The 17,612-nt window shown below is 41.5% G+C and overlaps 1 protein-coding gene across 1 annotated transcript; it reads left to right on the top strand.

Annotated features, from left to right (window-relative positions):
* The first annotated feature begins 737 nt into the window (after positions 1–737).
* Positions 738–12,917, top strand: slx4 (SLX4 structure-specific endonuclease subunit homolog (S. cerevisiae)). Its single transcript, XM_054605048.1, is given in 15 exon segments — positions 738–940; positions 1,078–1,590; positions 2,212–2,419; positions 2,545–2,581; positions 2,583–2,776; positions 2,930–3,168; positions 4,456–4,751; positions 5,030–5,264; positions 5,640–5,833; positions 6,137–6,283; positions 6,510–6,694; positions 7,079–9,498; positions 10,666–10,765; positions 10,988–11,314; positions 11,733–12,917. Coding segments are annotated over 14 exon segments (5,397 nt in total). The 5' UTR covers positions 738–940; positions 1,078–1,148; the 3' UTR covers positions 12,106–12,917.
* Positions 12,918–17,612: the final 4,695 nt, after the last annotated feature.

Below are 17,612 nucleotides of genomic sequence, written 5' to 3'. Positions count from 1 at the left end.
CAGCCCTGAAATAGCATTTATTTCTAATATATATTTTTTGGGGGGAGTACTATAACTTCATCCTGCACCTGAATTTCTACAGATTGAAAAAGCAGTGAGTTTGAAGTGTTTCATAATTTCAGATCAAAGTTCATGATCTCAGTTATGGTTAGGTTTTATTTTAGTGTAGGAGTAGTGAAGCGGCATTTTGCAGACAGAGCTCACTTTTGAGACACTGATAAAGGTTATTATTCAAGTATAAATGGCCTAGTCAGCTCTGCCAGAGTCTCAAATGAAGGCCTGTCACTACATTTAGAAACCCAGTAATGTTGGAACAGATCATGTCTGGTACCCATGGAAACACTGAAAATAAGAGAATATATTTAGCCTTTAAATGTCATTTTATTAAGTAGAAAACATTCACTTAGATGAAGAATTCTAATGATTTTCTAAATGTTCAAGTTATCAATGTGTGATTGGAAATGAGTCCCATGAGTCCCAACCTCTTAATTAACAGAATAAGCTTTTATATGGAGGTTTCTATAAAGGGACTGTTTTAATGGTTAATTTGAGTAAATGAATACTAAGTGAAGCAACAAACATTTCTCTCATATTCTCAAAACACACGTAGCTGTGTGACTGGAGGAGTCGGGATGAGTTAACAGGCTCCTCGCGTTTATGGGCGGCTGGATCCAAATACGTGATATGACGCGTTGCAGTCACGTGACCTGGACGTCACGGATTCGTTGGTTCACCGTCACATGACCGGAAGCGACAAAAAAAATGGAAGCGGTGGAGCGTGAGTGCTTTTTGAAATGAAAACAAACCCCGCTCTTTTTAGCTCGTCTTATCGGGCACATTATTGATCTATGATCCATAATTATAGTTATCAACGAGAGTCATGAGTGAGCAGCGATGAGGCGGGAAGATAAAGCCGGAGAGAAACGTCCCTCACACCTGGGTAAAGTACATGTTTACTAGCCTGACCAGCTGGTAGCTCACATCACACTGCTGCTCTGTCAAAGGGGACCCTCGTTGGTCCCTGAACGCAACTGTGTACACACACTGCTCCATCTTAAACCAGCTCTCTCTGTGCAGGTCTATGGGTGTAGCTGGGGACATGGGGACAAGCTGACATGGCCTTTTGATGTGAGACAAAGTGCCCCATCATGGATGACTCGGACCAGGACTTTGTGGACCTCTGCTCAAAGCTGCTGAAACGAGTCCGCAAGAAACCAGGTGAGTCCAGACAGCCGAGGAAGGCAGAGCACCAGCCCTCCAGCCAGGCAAGCGATGGAGACAAGAGGAGGAGGAATAACAAAAGAGAAGGGGACTCTGGGGCTACTCCACCTGTGTGTACTGGTGCAGAAGCAGAACAGCATGTGGTGTCTGGAGGGACTGAGCACGATTCAGGAGATGCTGAGTCGTCAGTTGTGCCTCCAGCAGCAGCAGCAGCAGCAGGACCGAGCGGTTTGGTGACCAAAGTGCTCCACAGAATGCAACAGTTCAAGAGAGCCAGTCCGCAGAAGATGGTGCACAACCACAAGAGTCAGCCAACAAACCACAAGAATGACGGTGCTCCTCCTCCTCCACCTCCGACACAAAGACAAGGTGAAATGACACGATGCTCTTGTTGGCACGGATTGTTAGTATGCAGCATTGTTGCCAAAGTCATCATCATCCATGACTGAGATAATACAACCGGCTTTGGCACACCTCGTTGAAGGTCATAGTTATTTGTTCTTGTTCGGTTTATATTTGTCTGGCTTTATGCACCTTGATCCCAAATGTAGGACATGGAACTATACTCACTGTTGGCATGGCAAGTTTTGGGGAATTAATATTTGTTTTCTCCTTGATGTCAAACAGTAGAGCTGCCTGATTCTCAACATATTCAACAACACATTGCTAATCTGCCAGTACTTTGATGATGCCTATCTGTGCTTTAGGAGATATGTACTAACACAGAGATTATTAGAAGTTGTCAGGATATGCCAAGCAGATAAAAACATCCTACGTTAACTTCATTCAGATCAAATATTGTCATCATTTCAGACTTTATTGAAGCTCTTAAAGCTAAGAAAAGACACAATTAGATCTATGTCATGATATAAGTCCATTAAAGTCAGAATACTATATGAATATATCATCGGGTTATAATATTCAGTACAAAGTAACTTTAGCACACCCTTAACTCTTATCTGTGTGTGTCACCGCCCCCTCTGTACGCAGATACTCCACCCTCCTTCAGTTCAGGTCTCCACCCGGAGCCCCAGGACAGCGATGAGGCTCTGGCCCTGCGGCTGCAGCAGGATCTGGACAGGGAGGCAGCGGAGGCCCAGACGGCGGACCTGGAGGACGGAGGCCTCTTCTTCTGTCAGATCTGCCACCGAGATCTGTCACATATGACACCTGAGGGGCGAACACAGCACCTCAACAGGTTTGGACATTTACATCGTAGGCGTCGACATCAGTGAAATTAACTGACGCTTGTTGACTGCAAGCCGTAGTCAACAGCGATGGAGTGGTGGACACGCTGAAAGTGAGAGTGATCCCTCTTCACAGGTGTTTGGATGAGAGTGAAGAGAGCGCTCCAGCCCCCCTCCTCCTCCTCCTCCCCCCCGCCTCCCGCTGTCCCCGACTGTCCCATCTGTGGCAAGAAGTTCAAGTCCCAGAAGAGTCGCTCGTCCCACCTGAAGCGCTGCTCCTCAGACATGGGTGTCGCTCCGGCTGTGCTGCTGCAGGCTCTGCAGAGACAGACTGAGGAGACCCAAAATGTCCCCACCGATAACGCAATGTGAGTCAGCCACACCAAAGTACCACAAATCCATTGCTTGCCAACCTTGTCCCATATGAGGAATAGCTTGCTGATCACCTAACATCATTATATGAGCACTTAAAAAGCCTAATCAAACCTCTTTCTAGCATTTGTCTTTTTTTTCCTCTTCAGCCCACAGACTGGTGGCAGTAAAAGAAAAGGCCCGTCCAAGCCGGGCCTCCCAGCGAGGAAGAAGCCCAGGAAGAAGACTGCCCCCATGGACGAAGACACCATGGTGGCCCTGGCTTTGTCCTCCTCCATGCTGGAACAGGAGCAGCAGGGCAAGAGGGAGTCAGAGACGCAATTACAAACAAACACTGCTGCCTCTCACATCTCCATGACTTCAGCACTGAAGTGGAGGCCAGACAAAGGTACCATGACAGTAACATCACTATATCATCTGCAGAGAATGTTATAGCTCACAGTGTTGCACTAACTCACCCGAGTGCCACTGCTTTTATGCTACATTTTGAAATTGTTATAAATACAATTAATTATCTATTTAATTATACAAAGGCAGAAGGTGTGGCTTGTTTTGAATAAATTACTTTTTGTTCTTTACATCCAAATATTGGTAAAAGACGATGATGATTCAGGACAAACTGGCTCATCAGCAAAATCGTTTCTGTTTGTGATGTATCAACTCTGATAGCACTGTGTTTCATGAATTTGTTCTGGGTCATGATGAAATGAATCATAACCGTGCAGTGGCCTCATCATTGTTCTAACTAGTTCTCAGTGTAAAAGGCTGTGAGCTTCAGTGGGATGGCGTTTGCTACTTGTTGAGATGCAGCACAAAGAAAGGCTTGTTCCAAGACTTTCTACAGTAGTGCAACGAAAAGTTTCCGATCACATACAGCGGGTAAAATAAGTATTGAACACGTCACCATTTTTCTCAGTAAATATATTTCTAAAGGTGCTATTGACATGAAATTTTCACCAGATGTCGGTAACAACCCAAGTAATCCATACATACAAAGAAAACCAAACAAATAAGTTCAGAAATTAAGTTGTGTGTAATAAAATGGAATGACAGCGATGGAGTCTTGCATGGTGAGCGTGCATACAGGCCAAGTGGAAAGAACATAATTTCACCATAAACCGGCCACGACCAGGTGCTCCTCGCAAGATTTCTGACAGAGGAGTGAAAAGAATTATCAGAAGAGTTGTCCAAGAGCCAAGGACCACTTGTGGAGAGCTTCAGAAAGACCTGGAATTAGCTGCTACAATTGTTTCAAAGAAAACAATAAGTAATGCACTCAACCGCCGTGGCCTGTATGCACGCTCACCATGCAAGACTCCATCGCTGTCATTCCATTTTATTACACATAACTTAATTTCTGAACTTATTTGTTTGGTTTTCTTTGTATGTATGGATTACTTGGGTTGTTACCGACATCTGGTGAAAATTTCATGTCAATAGCACCTTTTAGAAATATATTTACTGAGAAACATGGTGACGTGTTCAATACTTATTTTACCCGCTGTGTAAGTTTTATTGCTGGTTGGAGCTTGTGCTATAAACCTGCTAAGATTTGTGTTGCCTTTGGAAGACCTTAAGCAGTGTGTACACCACAACACAAATGAATGGCACAAACTGTTGAAATACTTGGGTTTAGATGATTTATTTTACTCTCTCTCTGCTGTTCTTGGTGCAGGTAAGGGGCGTGGAAAGAGGAAAAAGGGCGCCGTCCCTCGTCCTCCTCCGCTCCTCCTCGTCCAGGATGCCGAGGCGGCTCTGACGAGGCTGCAGGAACGAGTCTCTGCTCTCCTCCTACGCAGCCGGGCTCCCTCTCCCCCCACCCCCACCCGCTGCCCCAGCAGTCTGCCCGGCCGGAGCGATGCTGCCGTCCTCTGGCAGAAGAGCAGACTACTGGAGGGAGCCTCCACCGGTCTGTCTGATTTCTACACTCCAGAGCTCACGGAGTTCATCACACCCTGGGAATCAGCAACGGTTAGAGAGTCAAAAGACATGTTTGCATACTTTCTTTGAACTGAATGGAGAATTTAAATCAGACTGAATGTTGAGCTCTCTTTTTTTTTAAATCAAATGCCCCTCGACATAAAGAACCACTCGCAGTCTGGTAGTTCTGTCCTATCCTAGAAACAAAAAAGGGCAGGTCAACAAGTGTCTGAAGCTGTGAATGGAGACATTGTGTTTTTTTATTTATCAGCTGCCAGTGGATCAAATCACAGCCAAGTTAAATTGTCACTGTTCACCTCCACTTCTAGACTGATGCAGCCTCCTCCAGCACCATCAACAAGCCTCCGTCTTCAGTCCAACCAGTGAGTGAAGGAACTCCTGGCACAGGGATCAGGGCCTCCATCCTGCAATCCTCCTCCCAGATGTCCTCCTCTCAGACGGCCTCCTCCACCAGCCGGGCACTCCTCATGGACCTGATGGAGCTGGCCGAGGATGGGGTGACCCTCACCCAGTGTGGTCACACTGCTTCAGGCCCTGACAAAGGTAGTAACACACTCACAAAGTAGTTAATTTATCAATGTTTAATTAAAAAAAGGCTGAATATCCCATAAACTATTTTCCTCTTCACTCTGTACTTGTCACAAGAGGATTACCTGCCTGTGGGGGATGTAAAATTTGGCTGAAAAGAAATTACTTTTAACTGTATAACCCAGTTAAAAGTCATTTTAACTGGGTTATAGCAACTAACCTTGATTATATATTTCTTTTAAAATGGATGTATTTGTTAAATTTTATCTTTTGGATTCTCGTATACTGTAACACTGTTGAAACTCATGGGAGCAACTCGCCAGCCCAAATTGTTAAGTAGTGACTTAATTGGCCATCGGTTTCGGGTCCTGACTGTCTTTGTTCCCACAGACCGGAGTTCCAGTCAGATCACAAACCTTCGTCTTAGCGGCTTCGTCCAGGAGGAGTCGGAGAAGCAGTCTGACCTCTGTGTGAGCGGCTTCCTACCAGAACCAACACACACACATTCAGAGGACGCTCGCTGCAGAGCAGGGAGGACGAGAGCTCAGCCGGGAGCAGAAGAAGAGCGAGGCGGCAACCCATCTGTGAGACCAACCACATGACACGTGTTCTGACATCTTCAGCCTGGATCCTGATTTCTAATGTTCTTCTTCATTTGTATCTGACCTAATGTGTTGTATTTCTGTAGAATATCTCTTGTCTTTTTAAGATGCAGGTCTCTTCATTACAGTCCTGTAAGTGTTTTTATTAAAAAGAGAATTTTCCAGGCTGAGATGATGCAAGCAGTGTAGTAAATGTCTTGTCCTGTGTGACCACTTTGTGCCTTTACATAATAATTCTGCAGAGCACTGACCCCGGTGTTTTTCCGCTGGTGTTTTCCTCTCTAGGTGGCGCTATCCAGACTGGCATCAGACCTGAGCAGCATGGTGAACAACCCTCAGTTCAGTGACCTGCAGCTCCAGGTGGACAGTGGAGAGGTCTACTTCGCTCATTCCTTCATGCTGTATGCTCGATGCCCCCTGCTGGCAGAAATGGTAACATTTATATATTTGTGTTTTGCCAAACACACCCTTCAAATAGAAGAACTGGGACTGCATGATTATGTAGAAAACGGTTTTCATAGTTGACTTTTAAATAATACATACACTAAAGCTGGAAGAGGATATAAGGGTATAATAAGACTAACATTTTTGTTGAATTTTAACCTGAAAAAAACCAAAAGAATCATATTTTCTCCTGCTTTCTCTGCTCCTCTCACAGGTACATGAAAGTGGTTTTTGGGTGAGGGAGGAAGGCGAGCCTGCAGCCCAAAGGGTGTTGATGAATGACGTCCCGGGACAGGCGGTGTTAGCTTTGCTGCAGTATCTCTACACAGCCCGCTGCTCCATCCCAGCATCGCTTTGGCCTCATGTACTGGAGCTGTCATCTAGGTTCGTAGGCAGTCTGTAAGCCAGGACATTTATACACACGTTTCTCTTACAATTTATAAAATGTTGGTCCATTAAGCTGATTTGGAGACCTTCAGGTTGTTGTTGTTCTGATTTGTAGTATTTAATATTAAGCAGCATCTGTATTGATAACTGTAAAGAAACCAGATTCTCCTTTACTGTGATTCTGTGTACTTTGTTTCTTCTGTGTCACTTTAATTCTCAAAATCACATTCAAGAAAGTCCACTCAAGTATTAGTTAGTAATCCATAATGGCTCCAGTTCAAGAGAAGTTTATGAAAATTGTTCCATCATTCCTAAAATTGCCATTGTTCGTCAGTTAAAAAGATTGACTACAGTGTTGTGACGACTCCTCTCTCTTCTCTTTTTGTCTTTGTTAAGGTTTGACTTGCAGGAGCTACAATTGCTTTGTCAGCTTCACACGCAGGACGCAGCGACTCGGGGAGATGAGGAAGACTACATGAACCAGGAGGCCCTCAACCAAACACAACAGGCCCTCACAGAGCTGCTTCGGTCCATGTGGGACGAAGATGACGAAGACGGCGAGGGCACGGATACGGATGGAGGAAGGGACGAACAGAGAGAATTGGAAGAAAATCATCAAGTCGATGACCTTACGTCAGGTGACCGAGAGATCCGTGAGGAGAAAGTGAACGAGGAAGAGCTGGAGGAGATCTATGAGTTTGCTGCCACCCAGAGACAGAGGGAGGAGAAAGACAGCACGGAGGAGGAAAAGGTAGACGAGGAAGAAGACGGAGAAGAAGTGACTGCACCCAAAATAAATCCCCCAGGCCTCAGCGTAAAAAAACTGCGGCCAAACTCTCAACTCGAGCCGGACCCAAGCCTGGATCGCAGCTACAACCGCCTCTTCTCAGACTCCTGGGGGGTCTACGAGAAAGTAGACCCTTTCTCCTTACCCTCCACTTCTGCCCCGGCTAAGAGGCACACCCCTCAATACCAACAACACCAGTCTCCTCATAAACCCTCATCTGAACTGTCCGGAAGAACTTTGCTTCAGTCCTCAGCGAGCGGGGATGACGACCTTTCCCTCAGCCTTCCACCAAGAGCATCCAACCTGCCGATCCCGGGTCAGTCTCCTGGTCAGGTGGGTGACCGGGGTGGAGGTGGAGACGAGGGAACAGACGATCTGGCTTTGAAGCGAGAAAGTCACGGTCCTCGTAGTATTTGTGTCCCTTCTTCTCCCGATTCACCGCAGGAAAAGACGGAACCTGAGCTCATTGTTTTGTCTGACTCCAGCGAGGACATGGAGGTATTTCTTAGTTCCCACAGTCCTTCGCTACATTCCCCTTGCGCCGTCCAGAAACTGCAGAGCTACACCCAGATCAAACCTCAGCCAATCCCGAATCCTAATGAGCCGACCCTGCAGAGCAAACAGCCCAGTAGTTTAGAGTTGAGTCCTGATGATCCACCTGTGGCGCCAGTTCAAAGTCATCAAGGTCTCTGGTGTGACCAGGATCCAGTGGACTGTTCTCCAGAAGTGTCCTGGCTGATCCCGTCCACACCGGTCCAGCCCAGTAGAAGCTCCACGACCATCTCCACTCAGACTAAAAGCAGCATGTGCAGGACGCAGCTGTTCCCTAAAGGTGACTCTTCCTCAACCCCACCCTCTGTTTTCTCTTCTCCTGCTCTACCTGTTAACAACAGAGTGCAAACCTCCAACAGTCCAGTCAGAGTCTCCGCCCACGTCGGCCCCACAGAGGGCGCTGTTCCCAAGTTGAAGCTGGATGAGACCTGTAGCTCCATCTTAGACTTTAACTTTGGTTCTAAAAGACCCACTAGTTGTGTCGTGAGTAAAGCTCTAGGAGTGCGTGCACTTCCCCCGTGCCAGCCTAAGCTCTCAAGCTCGACTTCCTCAAAGCAGGACACGCCTCTCCACCTCCATCCCCACCCTTACAGCAGCACCCCCCTGCACACAGAGCTCCACAAGGCCCCCGCTCTTCCTCTCCCCTCACCGCTCCACAGCAACCTCGATAAGAGTTGGACAAGTCAAGGAAAGGAGAGGGCGCCATCTGAAAGCCCGGAGAAGACGGAGCTAGGGAGCTTTCACCTGTCACCCATGTCTGACCCCTCACATACACACTCGTCAAAGAGGCAAAGCGAATCCTCTCGACAAAGTCAACGCTCTGTTGAGTCCCGCAGTCACAACCACACAGGGTCTGAGCTCAAGGGGAGGGGAGTAAGAAATGACAGGGGAGAAGGAGGGATGGAGAGTGGAAATAAAGACACAGGTGATGAAGGAGAGCAGGAAGAAGCAGAAACTGGAGAGGCGGATGTCGCTGAATCCAGTTTCCAGCAGAGCTTCATGGCCATGGACGAGCCCCCCATCGCTTTCAACGACTCGTGGGGTTTCGACGGAGTAGATTTAGAGGCAAACCCGGGCTGCTTCAGTCTGAGGCTGGAGGACAGCGAGGCGTCCAGCCGGCAAGGCGAGTGCAGCCTGGGACAACGAGATGCAGCCAGGTCGTCCTCCTCTACCGACCACCGACCTTCCCCGGGCAGTCACAGTGTCCGTTTATTGAACAGCCGTGGCACTGTGGCCGCCTGCTCTCCATCCAAAGGCCACAGTTCACGACCATCCACCAGTGTACGAGCTCAGGCAGGCCTTTCCTTTACCCCTTCACCACCTGACCCCACCAACCAGGCCGCTTCAGAGATCATCAACAGCCTCCTGGACTCCAAAATATGGGACAGCTGGGAGGAAGAGGAGGAGGAAGAGAAGGAGAAGGAGAGTCTTCCTCTCTCTCAGAGGTTGAACCCTTCCGCTCAGCTCAAAACACCAGGTACGTAGTCTCACTCTCACTGCAATACTTTAGTATTTGTGTAATTCACTTGAGTGCACATCTGAGCTTTTGTATAATCTCCATCCTACCAAGAGTTATATAATATATATTTTTAGACCAAATCATGCAGACATATTGAAGTCAACATGCCTTCAATATCCTAAATCCCAGATTTCCTCCATGCATATGCAAATGAAACAAACTGTTCATTGGCCTTGAAAACAAAGCACCAGTGCATCAAGACAGAAACAAAGCAATCCAAAGCAATAAATATTGTTTATTTCTGGGTTTAATTTGATTACAATTTCCCAAAGCCTGAGATGACATCTATACATGTCTTGTTTTGTCCTATAAACAATCCAATAGGCCCAAATTATTCAATTCAGTCTTAGAAGACTAAACAAACAAATATTCACGTTTTAAAAGTCACGGCCAGTGAATTTATGGCATTTTTGCTCAAAGAATACTCTAGATAATAGAAGATTACAGTAGTTGCCAAGAAAGTTTTTCTCCATCTGCTGTTTCCATTCAAAATCTGGGGAACATTTTCTAGAGTAAAACGATAGAATACAAATTGTACACAATTTTCTGACATTATGGATTAATCAATAATGGTAACAGCCCTAACGTTTTTGTCAAGTGGAGTGTTTAGTTTTTTATTTCCATGGATGACTGGCCAAACGGATACAACATGGTAGCGCATCTCAATATTTGTTTGGCATCATAATGGCGTTCTTTTTAGCTCTCTTTTAATCTTCTTCGCCGTCCAAGTTAGGCTAATTAGCAGATTTTCGGTTTTGGTGTCAGCCCCAGAATACATAGCAGACCCAAGAACTGGTGTTTTGAGTAGGCAGTGCTGCTCCATTTTGTTCACTCACAATTAATTAGTTCCAGTATGTTTTATGTTTTTCAAATCATCTTTTGAAATGCTGTTAATGAATAACTCCAGTAGGCAAGGCGCGCTGAGGGGAAACGCATAAGTGTTTTTGTTATATTGACCAAAAACACCATTATGAATTGAACATCATGTAAAATATGTCTATCAGTGTAAGAGATAGCCTTAACAGTGATCATTAGAGTTTGATGCATTCTGTTATCTTTGTTTAAGAGTCTGGTTTCTGCACCAGAACATAATAAATCAAAGTCTTCCTGTTTGTGTCTCATCAGCATCATCACATAACAAAAGGCGTCGTACCTTGGTGCCCATCACCCCCCTGCCCCACTACTCCGACATGGACACACCGGAGCTCAAGAACAAACTCAACAGGTCAGTGAGTTTACTCTCATCCCAGCGCTGACGTTAAAGAAAGGGTAATGAAGGGCCACTTGTTTTTTTTTTTTTCTTATCAAGCCAATTAACTGAGGAGCCTATCCGACTACCTCCCACAGTGTCCCTGTCAACTTAGTCTGGCTCTGCTCTCTGTCTCCCACCCCCACCCCCGTCCATCTGTTTGTCCGTCTCTCCTTTCTTACTTTCTCCTCTGTGCAGGTTTGGTGTTCGGCCTCTACCGAAGCGCCAGATGATCCTCAAACTGAAGGAGATCCACCAGTACACCCACCAGCTGACCAGCTCTGAGGAAGAGGAAGAGGCTGCCTCGGCGAGCCGCACAGTTCAGACGATTCATCCGCCCACCGGTTCAGAAGTTCCTGGCAACAGAGCGGTGTCATGCACCCAGAGAGTGAAGTTTAAAGAGCCCAGAGCGCCCGCCTCCATCTCCCCTCTAAAACCCAACAGAGAGGAGGAGCAGGCAGAGCTGCTGTCGGCCTCACAGGGATCCAACACCTCTTCAACTGCCGCCAGTGAAGAATCTGAAAGGTATTATGTCTATTCAACTTTTCGCGTCATCTCAGGTGTTAAGTAACAGAACTTCCAAACATGCTTTTTGCTGCTGTATAAGATTTTCAGAGGGCTAAATCTATATCTTGTGAACAATTTTCTATTTTCTATTTTTAGTTTATTTTTATTTTTAGCTAAAGTTTTCAGCGTTCATTGACGTTTACAAAATATTTGGATTTGGAATCAAGTTTACATTTTTCTCTTCTTGTAGGCAAGTGTTTCTAGTCAGTACAATATTTTTTTGGAGGGCAATTTTATAAGATTAAATAAGAGAAAAGCAAGACTTTTTTTTCTCCATTAGGTTCACAAGACTGTGTATTGTCACATAAATATTGTAAATAAAAAAACTTCTATAACTACAGTATGTGCATGTAATCTATTCTATCTTTCTCAGCAGGTCCAACCCAGAGCTGTGCCTCTCCTCCGACTCTGACAGTGATGGCGGTATCTCTGCCTCCCAGTCAGAAAACCGCCTCAAAGATCGCCTCCGGTCCGTGCGTTCCTTCATCCTGTCCGACCCTGAACTGTACAGACAGATCCTCCAGTACCAGCCTCTGGTCTTGTCCCAGCTCCAGGGGCGACTCAAAGCAGCAGGGATCCGTCTGGGCGCTGCCAAGCTGGTGGACTACCTGGACTCCCAGTGCATCACCTTCACCACGGCCAAGCCGGGTCACTCCGCACCGAGCCGCAGGCGGGGCAAGAGGACAGGCAGGGGGGCAAAGACGGCGGGGAAAGTGGAGCGGGCAGGAAAAGAGCTGCTACAGCCATGATTTAAAACTGTATAACTGCAAGAAACTTTTAAATAGAAACCGTGAGAGGTGGCAGGTTTGAATATTTGTCCGAAAATAACTTAAGGCTGATTCCTCAAGAGTTGACTTCAAGTTTTACTATGTTTTTTTTAAAGCTATGTTAAAATATGTTTCTTCAGGACAGGTTCTGCAATTAAAGTATTTCGTTTCAAATGTTGCATTACAAAACCCAATGTGTAAATTAAAAAATGGTGAGAAGTCACTCTCGTATCTATGTATGAAATAGATTTTAAGCTTCCCTTGTCATCTTGTGTAAGTGATGGTACAAAAAAAACAATCCAGCCAGGTACCATCATTATCATTCATCAGAATAATAAATGTTCAATTGTGTCAGGTTTCATGGAAAAAATACTTTCAGTAAAATATGGCCTAATTAATTAAAAATTCCATCACACAAGACATTTTTGAAAAACATTTAACTTATTTTGATCTTCAATAGATTTATATCCAAAGATCATCCAGCACATGCATACAGCCGAGGACACCTGAGAGGGTTCTCACAACTTCTGTCTGATACGTCCTCCATGTAGAGAGACGGGTCCTTCATAGCAGCACAACTTCAAGTCAGGGCTGTCAGAGTTCACAGTCGGGTCGCTGTTGTTTTATGACAGGTTGGCAAAGTCAAGGAAGCACTGAGCCCACCACTCTCCAAGGTCTACTGGAACAAAGTCTGCAAAGAAGCAGACAACAGAAGGGACAAAGATTTAAAGCATAAATCTGATTCTATGATTCATTCTGTTTGTTATTTATTACTTTTGTCACATGGACACCAAATTCTCTCTCTATATATGTATATATCTTAATTATATGTATGTATGTATGTATGTATGTATGTATATATATATGTGTGTGTGTGTGTGTGTGTGTGTGTGTGTGTGTGTGTGTGTGTGTGTGTGTGTGTGTGTGTGTGTGTGTGTGTGTGTGTGTGTGTGTGTGTGTGTGTGTGTGTGTGTGTGTGTGTGTGTGTGTGTGTGTGTGTGTGTGTGTGTGTGTGTGTGTGTGTGTGTGTGTGTGTGAGAACATATGTATGTATAAGTGGTGTACAAGTGTGGTTTTGCCCGTTATTTGTCCCTGTGTCCCTGAAGGTCTCACAGGAACAGTAGAGGCAGAGTACCTGGTCTTGAAGCTCCCAGAGAACAAAATCCCTCCTCCAGTGAAGCTCTGGTCTCTTCTGCTATCCGGACTCATCTCTGCCAGTGTCTGCCATGGTTTCTTCTTCATTTGTTTTCGCTGACAACACCCCACACTTTATCATACTCGCACATTCATGTTTACATTACTGATGTCACAATTTAAGCTATTTCTTTACTTCATTATAATAAATACCTTTGATTTACCATCATGCGGTAAAACGCGCTTGGTCTGAACAGGGCCTAAATTGGCATTCAGTCATCAAAACTTTGTGAAAGCCTGTTTAGTAGCTGTTGTAGTTGTATTTGATTTAGAAGTAGTTGTAGTAGTGGTAGTAGGCACAGATATATGTGAATATGATGCAAATTCTAATGTCATCCTTCTCTTCTTTTCTCCCCCTGATGAGTGCAGAGTTCCAGACCGAAAAATGACCTTTTCAGAAATACTATATGGTGACTTTTCTAAGGCTGTTATCATACTATAAGACTTTTTAATGACTTTTTCGGGGTACTATACTTTGACTTTTTGATACCTTTTAAAACCTAAGAAATTATAATTCATTTTATAACATTTTGGACCTACAATAACTGGACTTTGTTTTGTTTTTGGAAGGAATAATATGACTTTTCAATTACTTTTCAGTATTCTATACTATGAATTCTTTATGACTTTTTATGACATGCTATACTATGACTTTTTTACACATGCTATACTTTTCGGCATGCTATGCTGTCTTTTTTCGACATGCTATACTATGACTTTTTGGGGAATTATTTCGACATGCTATACTATGACTTTTTTCCACGTTATATGATGACTTTCTGATGACCTTTTTTGACATGCTATACTATTTTTTGACTTTTTTTGCTATAGTATGACTTTTTTCCACATGTTATACTTTTTATGACTTTTTCATGAATTATTTTTTTCGACATGCTATACTATGACTTTTTTATGACTTTTTCGACATGCTATACTATGACTTTTTTCCATGAATTATTTCGACATATATACTTTTTTTTATGACTTTTTTGCTATACTATGACTTTTTTCGACATGCTATACTATGACTTTTTTATGACGTTTTTCGACATGCTATACTATGACTTTTTTTTTTATGACGACATGCTATACTATGACTTTTTTATGAATTTTTTTTCGACATGCTATACTATGACTTTTTTATGAATTATTTTGCTATACATGCTATACTATGACTTTTTTATGAATTTTTTTCGACATGCTATACTATGACTTTTTTATGAATTATTTCGACATTATTTTTTTCGACATGCTATACTATTTTTTATGACTTTTTTCCACATGCTTATACTATGACTTTCATACTATGACTTTTTTATGAATTATTTTTCGACATGCTATACTATGACTTTTTTTTGACTTTTTTCGACATGCTATACTATGACTTTTTTCGACTATTTTTTTTCGACATGCTATGACTTTTTTATGAATTTTTCGACATGCTATACTATGACTTTTTTATGCTATACTATGAATTTTTTCCACGTGTATACTATGACTTTTTTATGACTTTTTTCGACATGCTATACTATGACTTTTTTATGAACATTAAACTTTTTTTTATGACATGCTATACTATGACTTTTTTATGCTATACTATGACTTTTTTCCACGTTATACTATACTTTGACTTTTTTGCTATACTGACTTTTTTTGACGACATGCTATACTATGACTTTTTTATGAATTATTTTGACATGCTATACTATGACTTTTTTATGACTTTTTTCGACATGACTTTTTTATGACTTTTTTCGACATGCTATACTATTTTTCAACTTTTTTATTTCGACATGACTTTTTCGACATGCTATACTATGACTTTTTTTTTCGACATTATACTATACTTTTTTATGACTTTTTCGACATGCTAAACTATGACTTTTTTCGACATGAATTACTTTTTTATGACTTTTTTCGACATGCTATACTATGACTTTTTTATGAATTATTTCGACATGCTATACTATGACTTTTTTATGACTTTTTATGATAGTATGACTTTTTTATGACATGCTATACTATGACTTTTTTCGACATGCTATACTATGACTTTGACTTTATGACTATTTTTTTCGACATCCTATAGTATGACTTTTTTATGAATTATTTCGACATGCTATACTATGACTTTTTCTTTTTTTTTTATGAATTTTTTCGACATGCTATACTATGACTTTTTTATGCTATACTATGACTTTTTTATGAATTTTTCGACATCCTATAGTATGACTTTTTTATGAATTATTTCGACATGCTATACTATGACTTTTTTTTTGACTTTTTTCGACATGCTATGTATGACTTTTTTATGAATTATTTCGACATACTATACTATGACTTTTTTATGACTTTTTTCGACATGCTATAGTATGACTTTTTTATGAATTATTTCGACATGCTATACTATGACTTTTTTCGACATGCTATACTATGACTTTTTTTTTTATGACATGCTATACTTTTTTTTCGACATGCTATACTATGACTTTTTTGACTTTTTGATGATTTTTTATTTCGAAATGCTATACTGACTACATGCTTTACTATGACTTTTTTGCTATACTGACTTTTTTCGACATGCTATACTATGACTTTTTTCAACATGCTATACTATGACTTTTTTTATGACTTTTTTGACTTTTTTCGACATGCTATACTATGACTTATACTATGACTTTATTTATGACTTTTTTATGATGACTTTTTCAACATGCTATACTATGACTTTTTTATGAATTATTTCGACATGCTATACTGACTTTTTTATGACTTTTTCGATATGCTATACTATGAATTTTATCCACATTATACTATGACTTTCTGATCTTTTTCGACATGATATACTATGACTTTTTTATGACGTTTTTCAACATGCTAAACTTTGACTTTTTTATGAATTATTTCGACATGCTATACTGACTTTTTTGACTTTTTCGACATGCTATAGTATGACTTTTTTATGACGTTTTTCAACATGAAACTATGACTTTTATGAATTATTTCGACATGCTATTCTGACTTTTTTATGAATTTTTCAATATGCTACTATTTTTATCCACGTTATACTATGACTTTCTGATGACCTTTTTCGACATGCTATGACGTTTTTCAACTATGACTTTTTTATGAATTATTTCGACATGCTATACTGACTTTTTTGACTTTTTCGACATGCTTTATGACTTTTTTATGACGTGCTAAACTATGACTTTTATGAATTTTTCGACATGCTATACTGACTTTTTTATGACTTTTTTGACATGCTATAGTATGACTTTTTAATGAATTATTTTTTATGACGACATTTTTCTATACTGATGACTTTTTTCATGACATTCTATACTATGACTTTTTTATGACTTTTTTCTTTTTTTCGACATCCTATAGTATGACTTTTTTATGAATTATTTCGACATGCTATACTATGACTTTTTTCGACATTCTAGACTTTTTTTTTAAACTTTTTTCAACATGCTATACTATGACTTTTTTATGACTTTTTTCGACATCCTATAGTATGACTTTTTTATGAATTATTTCGACATGCTATACTATGACTTATTTATGATTTTTTCTCGACATGCTATACTATGACTTTTTCAACAAGCTAAAGTATGACTTTTTTATGAATTATTTCGACATACTATACTATGACTTTTGTATGACTTTTTTCAACATTCTATACTATGACTTTTTTTTAACTTTTTTCGACATGCTATACTATGACTTTTTTATGAATTATTTCGACATCCTATAGTATGACTTTTTTATGAATTATTTCGACATGCTATACTATGACTTTTTTCGACATTCTAGACTTTTTTTTTTTGACATTTAAACTTTTTTCAACATACTATACTATGTCTTTTTTCGACATGATATACTATGACTTTTTTATGACTTTTTTCGACATGCTATACTATGACTTTTTTCGACATCCTATAGTATGACTTTTTTATGAATTATTTCAACATGCTAAACTATGACTTATTTATGATTTTTCTCGACATGCTATACTATGACCTTTTTCCACATACTATACTATGACTTTTTTATGACTTTTTCAACAAGCTAAAGTATGACTTTTTTATGAATTATTTCGACATGCTATACTGCGGGTGTGGCGCAGTGGAGAGCAGGGTCGTTTTCCATTCAGAGGATCGGCTGTTCGATACCAGGCTTCGGCAGTCGATGTGTCCTTGGGCAAGACACTTAACCCCAAGTTGCTGCCGAAGGCTTTGCCATCGGTGTGGACTGGATGTTGTTTGAATGTTAGTTAGAGTCTGATGGGC

Source organism: Anoplopoma fimbria, chromosome 9 (assembly GCF_027596085.1).
Source record: "Anoplopoma fimbria isolate UVic2021 breed Golden Eagle Sablefish chromosome 9, Afim_UVic_2022, whole genome shotgun sequence".
NCBI lineage: Eukaryota > Metazoa > Chordata > Actinopteri > Perciformes > Anoplopomatidae > Anoplopoma > Anoplopoma fimbria.
This window is presented reverse-complemented; position numbering and strand designations above follow the sequence as displayed.